Source organism: Calidris pugnax, unplaced genomic scaffold (genome assembly GCF_001431845.1).
Source record: "Calidris pugnax isolate Ruff unplaced genomic scaffold, ASM143184v1 scaffold8, whole genome shotgun sequence".
In the NCBI taxonomy this organism is placed as follows: Eukaryota; Metazoa; Chordata; class Aves; order Charadriiformes; family Scolopacidae; genus Calidris; species Calidris pugnax.
Window position 1 is genome coordinate 21388919 of NW_015090830.1, and position 15424 is coordinate 21404342.

Consider the following 15424-nt stretch of genomic DNA (forward strand, 5'->3'; position numbering starts at 1 on the left):
GCCACCTCAGTGGGTGCTATGCTGACGCAGTCAAGAGGCAAAAAATGAAACGTGACTTAAAGTGGTTTCTCTCGTTTGCAGGAGGGCCTGTGCTTGCGGCAGCATCGCGGACAACTTTGAATGAATCACAGGATCCCAAGAATTAGTGACAAACCTCATCACGTGGGCAACCCACAGCGCTGGAGCTGCCGGAACAATGCGGTGACTAAGGAGGCTGGTGTGATCCCTGGATGTAGAATACCTTCCGTAGGAGTACAGAGGTGATATTACAGTAACATTAAGGGAATAGTGTGTCTTGCTCTGCTGCCCACGCTTGAGAAAAATGGTGTTGACAATTTAGGCTTTTGTGAAGCAAATAAGAGTTACATGATATTGAAGCAAAGCTTGATTTATGGTAAGAGACTTACGATCAGTCTCTCTGGTTTATTGAAAAGAAGACTAAGAGGGGACCTGAGCAGTAGGCTGTGCAGGTTCTTAACTGCAAGGGGCTCTGTCATCCTGTGGACAAAGACATAGCCAGATCCCATGGCAGGAGGTGAAAGCTAGAAATAAGGTGGATAGAGTAGTTCAGAGTAAAGATAGCAATTAACTTCATTAAATTATTGTGCTTGGATCATATTCTGGCTTAACAGCCACAGGAGCCCTTTTAATTAATATGGCAAAGACGTCATGAAATGTGAGCATGAATAATTGAGATGATATGATATGTAAATAGGGCCAAATGCAACTACTGGAGCTTAGAGAACTCAAAGGGACTGACTGGGACATCTGCATTTGAATAGCTCTTAAGGGAGGATTGTGCAAATGAAGGGCTCTCTTGCTGCTATGGGCAATTCCAGGAGATGCTGGTTATGGCCTTCCCAAAATGGTGGTTGTCCTGTATTCCTTCCTGTGCCATCTCGGCCACGTTAGCCTGTAAAACCATCCGTCATTCATCGTCAAATTCCTCCTCGGGGCTGGATTCAGGGGTCATACATGTGTTCAGGGAAAAATACTCCTATACTACTCTCCTGTTAAAATCAATGAGGTTTTGGGCTGTCTGAAGATAAACATAGAGTTCAGTCTTCTCTGAATGAAGCCAAGTAGCCTACTGATTGTGTCTAGGTACAGAGTCTAGGGATCTTTCTTTCATTTCTTTGACTTCACACCAGTTTATTTCATGTTGTCTATTTAGACACTAAGTGCTTTACAGCACAAACCGTCATTTCTATGGATGTAGTGTTTAGCACAGCTGAAGCCTGTCTTGATTGGGAGTTCTAGATGCAACTTGAATGCAGATAATAGAAATTTGTAATAAAGCTTGAATAAATGCTTAGTCTCCCGTGCTGTATAGTTTGACATCAGCGCTGCTTTATCACTGCAAGCATTTACAAAAGCTGCAGTCTTTCTGAGAGGATTCATCAAATGCTGTTGGAGAAGGATTTTGTCCTTTGTCTCATAGCAAATGCTTCCAGAACTGGACTGTTTCTTTTCCATGATCATCACAAATTAAGACCACACGCATTTCCTGTGCTCAAAGAACAGCAAAAGAAATCAACATTTGCTAAACAGAAATTAATTTGAATCTAGCTAAGGACTGAAAGAAATAAAAAGGACTTTTGGCATACATGGGCAGTCGCTAGGTCCTTGGGTGTCTGCCTGCCCTCAGCTCCCTGCACATAGCACCAGTTCTAGCAGAACTGGTTAAAATTCAAATCAGTTTCAGCATTGCTGCTGTCTCTTCTAATTGACTCTGTCGATACCCTCAGCTAGTGGGAGGGACAGAGGAGCAAAGCAGGCAGAAAGGACCAAATGATTTTTAACACACGCTAGGCTATTCAGCAAAACGTTATGGACGCGGGGGGCCTGACGCCGCACGAGCATCGGGATTCCCTGTGCTGTGCCCTGCCAGGGAGCTCTCTGCCAGAAAACCAAGAGCAATTTTTTTTTTATTATAATTTTTTTATTTTTTTTTTAAATGTTGGAAGCATTAGGCCCAGACAGCGGTTGAAAACCACAGCTCGGTTGGCGATGAGCGCTGTGCAGCAGCGGAAGCGCGTGGAAAAATTCTGGCTGACTCATCCATAATTCATCTGGCGTCCCGGGGAACGTGCGCGATGGAGCGGGATCTCCCCGGCACTCCTGCAAGGGAGAGACGTCTGCCTCCCTGGCAAGACATGGGCCATGAGCCACCAGCCCTCTTCCACCCAGGTAACCAGGGTCAGTGAGGCAGCTGACCCCGTCCCCTGGGATAACACGGGCAATGATTTGAGGAATCCATCCCAGCCCATCCAATATTCGCATCTTCATACCTCTGTGTGTGAGGTAAACTCTGCTTTGAGTGGCTCTGCTCTTGGTGTCCTGCTGGGCTGCTTTTCCAAGGGCTGCTGGCGAAGGGCTGGCCGGGTGTTATTAAACCTTAATGATCTGTTCACACAGAACCCGAAAGGTAGGCGGCTGCAAGCCAGGGCACAGTAGTTTTTAAGCCTGACCTTCAGCTTGGAGGTAGCTAAGCAACGTATTCCATGTTGAGGGATTTCAGTCACCTGGTGAGGTTATTTTAAAGGTATGACTGGCCTGAAGAGACAAGTAGAAAGTCTTGGAGGTTGTTTGAAAGAAAAGCAGAGGAAATAGGATGAGTATCAGAGACTGTCTGTGATTTGTGGTTGTGTGCAGTAGCCTAAACTTAGAGGAGTTTGCAAGAGAATCTTATGGAAAAGCATGGTGACAGGCAGTGAGGAAAGATTACATAGACAAATGAAAGTAGCTGCTAATTACTTCAGCTTGATCCATGCATTTCTGGTACTGCCTGGGGCTGAAGGAGCTGAGTCCTTCAGAACTGAGTGCTTCCACTGATTTTCTGAAGGGGTGGATGAAATTCAGAGTACTCAAAATACCTGACCTGCGAAATAAGCTTGTGGGAAATCTGCCTATCTGCTGCTAGCCATGGGCTGGAGTGGTCAGCCACACAGCCTGGGCAGAGCAAAGAGCACACGGTAGTGCCCAAACACAAGGGCCTAGGGGTGTCCAGCTGGGTCGCAGATGCCCCAAGACACCTGTACCCCATAATGCTTGCCATGGTGGTTAACTTTCACCTGAATGCTCTATTGGAGAGAGCCTGGAGTGACTTGACAGAACAAGATTCAGTAGTCATTAACTAGCCCACACAAGTCAAAACCGTCAGTTACATTCAGAGTCTGCAAAAACGTGTATCTCTTCTACTTCCAGAAGCTGTATTTCAGGAAATTATCTTTTCAGGACTGTAGTCAATGTCATTACCTTCAATCATTTAAAAAAAAAAAAAAAAAGACATGACATAGCGACATAATCTAGAAAATGTAGCATGTTTTAATAATAAAAAATTTGCCTTGCCAAAGCAAAGTTTCTTTGCTACATGATGCTTAATCTCACATATACTTCCATGGTTATTTTCTTGTCTTAAATCTAATTACTCCCCAGTATTTCAGTTTGTCATATCTATTTTAATCTCATGTTCTGCCACACTGTTCCCGAGAGTACACTCCATTGCACAATTCTCTGTATTATTTATTTTGAGGCAGCTTCTGGGATAAAGAATTAGTCCTGGGATTTATCCACAGTTTTGACACTGGCCAGCTGGGTGACTTCTGGCCAAGTCACTGCACCTCTTCACCACTGTTTTCCCAGCAGTAAGAGTGGGGTAGTAACCCATTTTGAAAGCACAGGGAGATCTGTAGGTAAAGTGCTATATAGTTATATAGTCCATGTTTACAGCTTTACAGCAGTGACTTCACTCATGTACTAGAATTACGTACTGAATTTTCCTTTTTCTTTTTTTTTTTTTACAGATGAAAAGCCAAAGAGTAGTATCTGTCAAAGCTCTTATTAACCTGTAACAGAATTGGTGAAAATAGATGTTTCTTTTTGAATGTTTCTTTTCCTCAGCCTGTTTAAAACAGGCATAACAGTAACAGAGACAAGCTTTTAAACTATTTGACCTATTTGGAACATGTACAATCAGTGCAGACTTTGCTCATTGGTTCTGATTTTTGTTTCGTTAAGGTGGCCTCTAAGGGAACAAATGCAACATTTCATATACCTTTGGCTGTGTGCACCCTCAGCCCAGCCGGGCAGGGGAGCTGCTTGAATTGCAGCAGCCCCAGGATGTGGTAGGGAAGAACTGCCTGAATTTGAGAAGAAAGCCTCGCTGTGACACTCGCTTCAGTCCTGCCTGAGAGTTCATTGAACTCCACACAGAAAGTCTGTCAAGTTCGGAAAGTTTCATGAAGTGTCTGCCTCTTCAAAAAAAATACACAACACCCAGATTAAATCTCTTGCAGTAACTTTCATGTCATCAGATAGAGGAGTCTCTAAAGAGATGCAAGCGCAACGGCCAAGTAATTGTGCTTGAGATGCATGAGTTAATTTAAAACGATGTTTCCTGTTTCAGTCTTATGCATGATCTTCTCTTAAAAAAGGCAAATTCAAATTAGCACTAAATACATTTTCTTAAGTAGCATCAACTGTGGGAAAGGGTCTTTCAACTCCATAACATATATAATAATGTTACTGTAACCTTGTACAGTAATCAGGGTATCTTATCTCTGAAGTTGACATTTGGAGTTCAGCCATATAGCAAAAAAATCCCCCCAAAAGGGGGGGATTAATCAGATAGCTACTGGCTTGCCTTTTCATTATTACCTCATGTTTATTTCCTCAGTCACGCACTGCATAGTTGAAGCATTGCGTGCTCCTTGGTAGCGAACATCTCCATTCCTGTTCGGATACGGGGCCCTGGCTTTGGCACCTGACGTGCTCCACACCAACACGAAGCTTGATTTACCAGTGAGAGTCCACAGGGATTCAAAATCCTACTAGCACAAGTGAGATTTGAGGACCAGGGTGAGGACTTTTGTTTTGGAGTTGGCTACTCAGAGATTTTTGCAGTATTAGACTCAATGCTTTGTCCATCATCTGAGCCTTAGTAAACAAAGGCAAAACTGTGCAGTGCCTAATATGTTGATGTTTATTTTAAGAGTATCATCTTGCAATGCCAAATTCAAGAATTTGTCTCATGCATCTGTTGATTTTGTGACTAAAGCACTGTTGGTCAAATTGTTTTCCTCACTGCTTGGTAATTGTGGGAGGAAAACATGTAAGTGGATCGGAATTGTGCACCACAACAACGAATGTAACTCTCATTTAAGGCACAGGATATGAGAGAGAAGAATCAAACTGGAGCCAGCTGAGGACAGCTCTTCTACCAGGCACTCCAGTTACCCTGGGAGGATTTTATCCAACCCTTGAAGCCTAGCTGGGAGGTTTCTTCCAGTGGAGCTACACCTGTAGTGTAGGCAGGGTGCAGGCGTTTCACCACAGTCAAACCATAAGAGGTTGGCTGCACTTTCCTGCATTCTCAGCAAACACTGAAGGGACATAAATTCATGAATTTTTTTCATGTATGTGTTTGCAGAAGGCACAATACTGGATGCTCAACATCACTGAGGAGCCAATGTAAATATGCTGTGGTAATGATCTTCAGGATGTGGAAGAGAATGTTACATTGGTTAATGGTAAGTTAATAAATAATGGTAAGTAAATAAATAGAGTAACAATTCAGGCCTTGCTAATTTGACAATGTCTTTAAATTCAATAGAGAATAAATACCTGGCCCCTTCCTACCATGCTCTTTTGGTTCTGCACTAAGCATTGGAGACTAGATATCATACCTGTACAGTATGTTCTCTCTTCTCAGTTAAAAATTAAAGTAAAAGGTCATTTTCGAACAGGCTTAGAAACTATGCTGGGTTTTCATAAAATACAGGGCTAATACTAGTTGTATACAGCCCTTCATTCCTCTTCCCATCTTCCCCTGTTTTTAGGACCCATATTAAAAGGAAGAAGAGTTGTCTTTCAGGCAGTGTTGGTGTCCATCATCAGTACGCCTCTTGAAAAGGTGTTGCAGGATACATCATTAGCATTCATTTCTTCAGAAACGTAGAGAACCCTTTGTTGCCAGAGCCGGAAAACACAAGCTCAGATAACCATCACTTGGCGCTTCTGGCTGGCCAATTTTTAACTGCTGCTTTCACCCACATTTGTTACTAGCCGTTCATTAACAAGGAATGATTAGTTCCTTATTATAGCGGGGGAGGTGTCCTAAACTTTTCCTGCATTGTTGCCCCAGCAACGTTTGCTGGCTTTGCCTTCCAGTTCCCATCAATCCTGCTTGAGCCAACACCGAGCTGTAAGCACACACCTGATCGAGGAACATTTAAAAGATTTGTGTGGCTGCATTTATATTCTCTGTGAGTAGACGTGGTTATAATACTTCTTTTTCCTGCATTTTTCACTGTGATTCAATATTCCTTCTGTACATAAGGCTCTGCCACTTTAATTATGGATCATGCTTCCATTTAAATTGGTAGAGAATTTGCATTAAAAGTTTGAAAGAGAAGTTGCTGCCTTCTCTGCTATTAATAGTATTACTGCTTTATATAGCTACATGATTCCCATACAGTGGATGAATTATAACAGACAAATAAGCATCTCTGCCCACAAGGAACTTTTACTTCTGCATAAAAAGAGATGAAAGGATACCGAGCAGGGAAGTTCGATGCAGAAAACAGGCTGAGGTTTGGAGGGGAGAGAGAAAATGCTGCAAAGAAGTAGCAAGTCTGGAAAAGGTCACATCTTACCCTAGCGATGAGGGGCAGCCAACAGAATTTGGGTCAGCATTAGTGTCTCATCCTACGTACAGCAATGCCTCGATTGGTGGGGACAGTTGAGGTGTCAGTAACTGAGGTGAAGAGGCTGTTTTTCCTACGAAGTGTTTCATTTTGCAACCGTATATCCTCTTGCCCAAGCTCTGTCTCACCTCTTCCTATGAGCCAGGGATGACACGGCTCTGAGTCACATCACACTTCAGCTGCACCGCATCTTCAGCATCTTTTGGTCCCACCTCTTCAGTGTTTGGCCAGTGCTACCTCCTCTTCTCCCTGCTCAGTCACAAAGCTCAGGCAGGGCTCACTGCCGCTCCTCCTGCTGGGCCACCTGCCTGCCAGGTTGGGCTGCAAGCACAGCTTGGCTTTGGGCTGACCAGGAGTGGCAGGAGGCCACTTGCCAGCACCTGACAGCTCATATGGGACCTACAGGGGCCAGGTATAAGACCCTCGTGCTGAATTGCATCAAATAAAGGAACTCATGCTGCAGGCAGAGGCTTCGGCGAGCAAAAGCATGCTTTGACCAACATGCTGTCTCTAGAAGCCAGATGCATACTAACGAAGCCCCCCAAATTATACTATCTAAAATGACACAGATTTAAATTTCCCATACAGTGAGTTTCAAGTAAATATCTCATGCCTGTAAAAATACTGTAAGACATTATAAAGGCTTCAAAGTCAAGCACCCATAATAATAAGAAACATATTAATTTGGATTAAGCTCTGCAGCTTTAATTCTTTCCCTCTGAGTGCACTCGCATTCTAGTAGTCTTCATTTGTATGATCACACATAACTTTTTCTGGAATGCAGAATGCTTGATTAATGAGGAACTGGTTCATCTGTTTTTGTCAAATACGCTCCAATGGGAGGGATGGGTACCTGTCTTTCCCCATTAACTGCTGGCAGGAACAAGGTGAGAACTTAGGTGAGATACCTAATGTGCTGGTCAGTGAAGTGATTACTGCTTCTACTATTGATGCAGAACACTCTTACTGGGCATACTAGGTTTGTTCCCAGTAAAGCTCACCACCAGCTGATCCATGACCAGTGCAACTCTTCCACAGTGAGAAACTGTAGTGCTTGAGGGCTTCTGGTACACTTCCACAGCGTGCCACCCACTGGCTGAGAGGCCTGTGTGGCCCAGGAACCTTGTCAATCAGAACTGAAACACATCTCTCTCTCCATGCACCAGTTCATACCTTTCTGCAGGCTGGCGGCAACTTTTAGAAATGCATTTTTAGGTTCTTCAGAGTCTCGAATGAACTTTTTTTAGCATTGACCCTCATCTAAAAATCCAGGCTGTTTGGTGCAGCAAACAAGAAAAACCTAACTTAATTAAGCTAAGGATAGGATTTTCATATGTGATTCGTATTGCTCTCACTAACGAGCTGGGTCTCTAACACAGCTTCATGCTATCAGTGACTGTTAGAACAACCTTCTCTTCAACATATGGGCTCCTGTAGACTGCACTTGTGTAAGAGTTGGTTTGGAGCTGGGGAATGAGTGCTGCTTGTCATATGAATTTAATATCACACTTCAGTAAACTTGCAAGTTGCTGGAAATGCACTCTCAACAAGTCCGGCTGCTGAGTGCAAGACACGGTATAAAAGGAGGTGTTTGCATTCACAGAGTTTACTCAAAGTTGCTTGGCACGTCAGCAACATAACCTACTCACTAGAAGCAATATGGAGCCTCTAACACAACAACTTAACATTTTCACTAGAAAAAATAAGGAGTCTCCAACAAGCAAGTTTATCCTAGAATTCCTAACCACAGACCATTAAAATTAAGCAAACTACTTGTTTATCAAAACCTTCCTTTAATTACCAAGAACTAGCCAAGTGTGACAAATCCATGACAACACTGAATTGTTAGCTTCCTGCAATCTTTATGTTTAAAAATAAATTCCTCTCTACCATGAGACTTAATCTACTAAGGCCTGGGAGTACAGTCAGCATTTGCCTGTTAACAAGCATTGCTATACTTTAATTACATTAAGAAACAGAAAAGTGAACTGAAGTTAGCAATATACAATGGAGAGCTTTTTTGAGATGGAAAGTATTTGCCGCCCACACTTTTCCTCAACTTTTCTCAAAACGTAACAAATGTATTAAATATGAGGAGATCTGTATATACAGATTACTGTTTGTTGCTCTATAAAGCTGTAACACGGAGAAGAAGGTCAAATTAGGTGTTGCTGATTGTCATTATTTTGTTACAAATCCTTCAATACTTTTTTCAGCTGCCAAAGTCAAAGAGCTGCAGTAAGAATCCCAGATTTTATATTTTTTAAAGCATGTTTTTAATTCTTCTGTATGGCAAAAGCTTGTAAATATGAAAGGAAGGTCTCTGAAAAGCTCAGAAACAGATGGCAAATAACCAACCACCTACCCATCCTCTCTAAATGTCTTATTTTTAAGAAAATGGGCTTTTAAGCCAAATTCATTTGTGGGTGGGCACTGACTCACGAGTTTTGAACACTTACTGTGGCAATGCAAATCTGGATCAAAACTTAAATTTTATGTCTCAAAAAGCACTGTTGAATTTTTTTTTTAAAGCAACAGAAATGCTTGTATTCCATTTAGTTTTCAGACTATCCAAATTAAATACGCATTTTCAAACCACTCGAGCATTCCCTTACATTGTTACTAGTCAAAACATGAGAAAGCTGTTAGCATATCGGTCGCAGGAGGTTTTAAGAAGAATTTAAGCAAGTGTCTCTTAGGAGTGCTCATGGAAGAGCTGGTCCAGCCACGAAGGGGAGAGAAGGTCAAACGATAACCTCTCAGTCTTTCTCAGCATTTTGATTCCTAGAGACAAAAACGGAGTTTATTATTAAGAAGCTTCCAAGGAGGGGCAAACCCACCCAGCTGTAACAAATCAGTGACAATACGGCAGCTTTCATACAGTAAAGGTTTTCATATCATATTCTATAGTATCCTCACACAGGTAGGTTCATAAGGTAAGTTAAAAGAAGTTGCCAAGTAGATAAGATTCAGTCATTTTTTAAAGCTGATTAAACAATATTGTTGATGACAGAGGTTAGCACAGGTGTGTCTTGGCAAACAAAAATAATTGCTGATCATAATAATAATATGTACTAGAGCAGGAAGCTACTCTTCCGCCAAGCTTCTGAGCATGTACATTGCAATCATGACAGCATGTATAATGGCAAGTTAATCTTAAAAACAATCACCTGCAAAATCATGACCTTGTTTGAAATATTTTAATTGCTCTGTCATGCAAGTGCTCTCCAAGCTGACTATGACTGAACAAAGTTAGAAAAATACTGTGTATTTTGTCAGACGATGGGCTTTGTAGATGCATGTTTTTATACTCTGAAAATAAAAGGAGGCAACTGTCTGTACATCCTACAGGCTTCTGGTATATTTAATATATTCCATAAATCATAACATAGCGATGAGTGCCATACAGTAAAATACTACTGTCTAACAAGGGCAGCAGATTTTCAGGATTTCAGATTTCAGCAGATATTCAGGATTTCATGCTAGCTTGTTTCCCTGGAACAGACTTGAAAGAGGCAAACTGCAGATTGGCAGTACGACTGGGAGCAGCTACAATAACTAAAATTATTAAAACTCAGTGTTTTCACCTGCCAGTTTCATGTTCCTGAAGTCCAATTAAAATCTACGTCTCCCACTCGGATTAGCATGCGGAACATTTGAATTTGTAGGTGTGAGAGGCACAGAGAGGGAAAAAACAAAAATAGTTTCTCCTATATAAACATCTATTTTACTGAAGAGCCAAGTGAGCTAAAGAAAAAACAAAGCGCGACGAAACTCCATCTGCGTGCAATTCCCGGAGCCTTATTCATCTCACTTCCTGATTCTCCTTTTTGGCCTCCTTTTCCCTTCAGGCCCTCCCACCTCTATAAACACCATAACAATAATTATCCCGTCAGCCGGAGACTTAAACATTCTTGACGTCCTAACATCTGACAAGTACGGGGCGTTTCACAAAGGCCCGGGCCTGGCTTTTTCAAGAAGTGGGTCAGCTTGACACATCCCATGTGCTTCTGAAAAGCCTGCAGCCTTTGAGCTTGCTCATCTATGGTAATGGGCACCCTACCAGGGCGCCCACTGGGAACAAAACACCGCCTGCCTCACCAGGGGAGCTTTAAAATGTTTACCCAAAAGGGCGCAACTCGTACGTTTCCATCCTAAACATCCTACAAGAGGATGTCCCACACTACCCGGCCACAAGGCCGCTTTCCAAACTCGGCAGTTTTGTCACCCTCGTTAGTTAAAAGGTACTGGAACCCTTCCAGCCCCAGCCAGGGCGAGGGGAGAAGGAGCACAGAGCACTTCCCTCCCTCAGCCCAAGCAGGCTGGATGATCAGCTCTTTCCTGCTTTCATTTAGCCTTTTTTCTTCTATTTTTTTTTTTTCCTTCTTTCATTTTGTCTCTTCCCCTCCTTCAGCCTCACTTCACTTGGTTACTCACCATATAGGGATATTTTAGTCCAGGCTGATCTGGCCAAACAAACTCTTTTACTGTAGAAATTCTGGGCACTGTGATCTTTCTTTTTTTTTCCAGTCGGTCTTCAACGGTTTTTCTTATATTTCAACTTTTAAATCATGCCAACTTGCTTCCACCCTCAGCAGAAATCCCTGATGACTCAGAAATGGATCTTGACCCGCTAGCTGAGAATCACTTCTCTGATAGTGTTACGGTTTGATATCTGTTGTCACAAAAGGAACAAACCAATGTGTCTCATCATGTTTTCTATCCTGCCCCCGCATAAATTTGTCTTGTGAACAAAACACAGTCTATTCAGTTTGGAGGGCATTTTATTTCTGTGCTCATTTTGACATTTGAGTTAGAATACGATGCTTGTACAGTGGCCCGGGCAGCGGAAACTATAAAATCTTCTATTTATGATCTATCCCGATGAACAGATTTTCAGTTCTCCTTAAACTGCCTTTTAATACTGGGCAAAACCCCCCAGAAAATAATAAAAAATAATCATTCTTCACTGTGAAAAGAGGATACGGAAAAGAGCTATGAATAATAAATTTGGAAGAAAAGTGTGAAGTTAACTATGAATAAACTTTAAACTCATTAACAAAATGCAAAGAAATCAGACTCTGGAGATCAATTTGGTGAGATTTTGTACAAAGAGTAGATAATTCTTCTATAAAACTTGGAGTCCCCCTTGATCGCAGTGCCCCAGAAAGATAAGAACAAAATACAGAGAACAAGTCTGCTCCTGCTGTGTATACCTGCTGGTGTTCAAGTACCAAAACTAAATAGATATATATCTGTATCTCTCCATATATATACATATGTATCTATAAAAATAACACAACTGAAGCATTGGCAAACAAGAGAGATTTCTAATCACTCTTGGTCTAAGATAGGCACAGGTATAGTTGACTCATACAACAAAATTATTTCTGTTAGCGGATTGCTCAGTTTTAGAAAAGCAGAAGCACCATGTTATGTGCGAGCAGCAATATAGTAATACCCTAAATTGCAACTTGATTAGCATTTGATTCAACCAAGTTAATAGCTGATGATGGCCTATAATTCACATGTGATTCATTTCACCAAGTCTTTCATTTGTCAGTTCATCAAGCCTATCCTATATATGAGCAATTAAATTAGCAGGGAAAAAAATAGTCTAAATAGCAAAGGACTCAGCAAAAAAAAAATAAAATCCTCCAGGTAGTTTGAAGAGATCTATCCTTAACACTGTTGATATATCATAGCCTACTTCTTAGTGGTTTTCTTTTCTTATTAGGAGTAGTAATTCAGCGCAGTAGGTACAACAATAAATAACCCACTGCTGATTGCCAGGCAGCTTCTTGAAGCAGGGAAAATTAATTCCAAAACAGTTACAAAGAAACTATGCATTGGAAAATCTTAACGGGGAGAAATGCTAAACAAAGAACAGCAAGCAGTTACCATCACTACAGAGATTGGATTTCAGAAGGCGGCTGGAAATTTGTCAGGCTGGCAGCCGCAGCACACGTACTAAATTCACGCGTAACTAGGAAGCTCGGCCCTGCAGAGGGGACAGGGACATGCACGGAAATAGACTCCCGAGGAGAATCCTGCCTCTGTTTCCTGATGACAGCCAGAATGCTACCGGCATCACTGGCACAGATGGCCACAGCCTGCCCGCTCGCTCCTCACGAAGACACAGAGAGCAGCCGACGCTGGACCCAGGAGTTACATGAACCTCAGCAGCGTCGAGGCCACGCAGGATGCTCTGCTGTGAGAAGGGGATGTGCTTGTGCGATGGGGAGAGTTTTATCCTTACCCACGCAGCCAGGGGCTGCTCCCCCTCTGCTCTAGCCCTGGGTTCCCCGAGGGAGCAGATGCCCACGTGGCACCTCTGCCTGGAGGACCTGGCTCCTGGAGCGACGGAGGGAACTGATCACCTGCACTCACATGAAGACCCGCATCCAACATGTCCAAAAGGAGGCCAAACAAATACCCTCAGCTGCTGCAACGCTTGGGTTAAAGTCAAAGAATCGTTTGGGTTGGAAGGGACCTTAAAGATCATCGAGTTCCACCCCCCCTGCCCTTGGCAGGGACACCTCCCACCAGACCAGGTTGCTCAAAGCCCCATCCAGCCTGGCCTTGAACCCCTCCAGGGATGGGGCAGCCACAGCTTCTCCAGGTAACCGGTTCCAAAACAGGTTGTATTTCCTTTTGATTGAAATTTTCATTGAAATATAAATGAAAACCAAGCATACAGAAGAAAATCTCTGCATATAAAATTAGGTCTAACGACGCTTTTCAGCAAAGCAAAATAATTTCTGGCTGATCGCTCTATTGAAAGTGTCAAAAAACCCCACCACCTGAAAACCAAAGAGATTTTGGTGGATTAGTTCATGTTTTACAGTGTTTCAAAAGAGACGACTCACGCCACTAAAAAATCACCGGGCAAGAAGGAAAGTGCTACCGTGGCTCCAAAACTGGAGATGGAAAACAACAAGCTGAATTCAACAGCGCGTTTCTGGGATGGTGGAAGGTTAACGATGGGCCACGTCGGGACTCTGTAGCAAGCCTCGCATTGTTGATGTTATTCACCACTGCTCTAGCAAGAGGACTGTATTGTGAGGCAGTAAAACACACAGCTGTCATCGTAATTTCAGTTAAGCAAGACAAGAGGGGACTGTGACGGTGAAGAACTCCTAAATAAATAGAATGGACTGCATAACGGTGAATTAAGTTCAATATCGGACACGTGAAATAAAGTACGTTAGAGAGCAACACGAGTCAGAAAGCAAATAAGCTAATAGAACAGGGGAGGAATAAATAACATACCGGTTAATACCAAGTACTAGAATACCTCTACATAAAAGGAATTTATTTTCTCCTCTGGCACAGTCTACAGTGTGCCCTACCTCAGAAAAAGCCACGTGGTCGAGTCTGTGCGTGGGCACGTTTAGGGGAAAAGGCTTTCATAAAAAACCCCAACTTTTTGATAATTTGGATTATTTATCCTAGGAAGGTGGTAAATTACAGGATAAAAGCAATCAGGGCAGGGAATAATGGCAAGAATTAAGCATGGGAACACTTGCTCTCCTGTCTTACAGTATGAGGAACAGGAAGTTGATGGTGGCAACCTCAAAATGGGTGACATGAAATATTTTTGCGTGAACGCTAAGGGAGCCACAGCCCAGGAAGTAGCTATGGCAAAAAATTTATTGAAATTCAAAGAGTTAAGACACATCTACGCTTATGACTGTAACAAATACATCCCCCAAAAGTTTGTATTAGCCAAATACTGTGGCTTTTTAAGTATTTGTCTTTATTTATTTATCTTGATGGTTTACAACAACCTCTAGATATTAGAAAGCAAACTTGGCTCTAGCAGGAGATAGCGTAGCTGTGCCAGGGCAATTGACCCTCAGGCATGATTCAGCATGTTTTGATGTCCATCCTAGGCATTTCTACCCTTGTGTAATTTGCAGCTCCTCTTGGCAAAGTATTTTTAGATAATTGCATTTTCATCCAGCCACAGGTGCTACTGGATGTCATGGAGTGGTCCTGTGTGACAGCATATTTTGGTGACTATAGGCAAGAACTGTTAAGCTTCTTACAAGCCTTTGTGAGCGTCACACCTGCATTACCTCACCAGCCATTGCACACAGGTGAAGCATAATTAACCTCCTCTGCTTCCTGCTTCTGTAGGTGTTCTCCAACATGCTGGCAGCCAGAAATGGCTTGTGAAGTGCCCAATTTTTCAGGTTCTAGACCAGCCTGCAAAATCCCCTTCCTCTTCTGATATTTTTCGAGTCATTGTTGCCTGTTGATGTTTCTCCTTCATTGCCACCATGCGAAAATACCAGTGCAGGCAACCCTTTATTAATCCATGACATTAAGAACAGGCAAAAACATCCCTCAAAGCACAAACCGAAGAAAAAAAAAAATAGAATGAACACACCCACCCCCATCCCCAGGCGCACTGTTCTGTTCCTCTACCCCTCCTCAACCCACACATTCCCGAGCTCCCCCGTCTCCCGTTGAGGCCGCCCTGCCCCTCTTTCGGCGGCGCTTCCCCTCGCCCCGTCCCCTGGCAGGGCCGGAGGGGAGGGCGGGCGGGCGGCAGAGCCGGGCCAGGCCTGGGAGGAGGCCGCCTCCCAGCTTCTCTTGGGGCGAAACTGGGCCTAGTCGCCGCTTTATTGTCTTCACCCACCGCCACCGACGGCGGCCACTACCGGCCGCGACGCCCCCCCCCCCTTTTCCCTCAGCGCTTGGCCACCGCC

The 15424-nt window shown here is 43.1% G+C and overlaps 1 protein-coding gene across 1 annotated transcript in view; it reads left to right on the top strand.

The window, feature by feature from the left end:
- The first annotated feature begins 2096 nt into the window (after nucleotides 1–2096).
- RANBP9 (RAN binding protein 9) overlaps nucleotides 2097–15424 on the top strand; it is a 53676-nt gene continuing 40348 nt past the window's right edge. Inside the window, exons 1-4 of the mRNA XM_014940783.1 lie at nucleotides 2097–2190; nucleotides 10559–10643; nucleotides 11238–11373; nucleotides 14252–14424. Coding sequence (XP_014796269.1) covers nucleotides 2097–2190; nucleotides 10559–10643; nucleotides 11238–11373; nucleotides 14252–14424 — 488 coding nt within the window. The remainder of the gene's footprint in view (nucleotides 2191–10558; nucleotides 10644–11237; nucleotides 11374–14251; nucleotides 14425–15424) is intronic.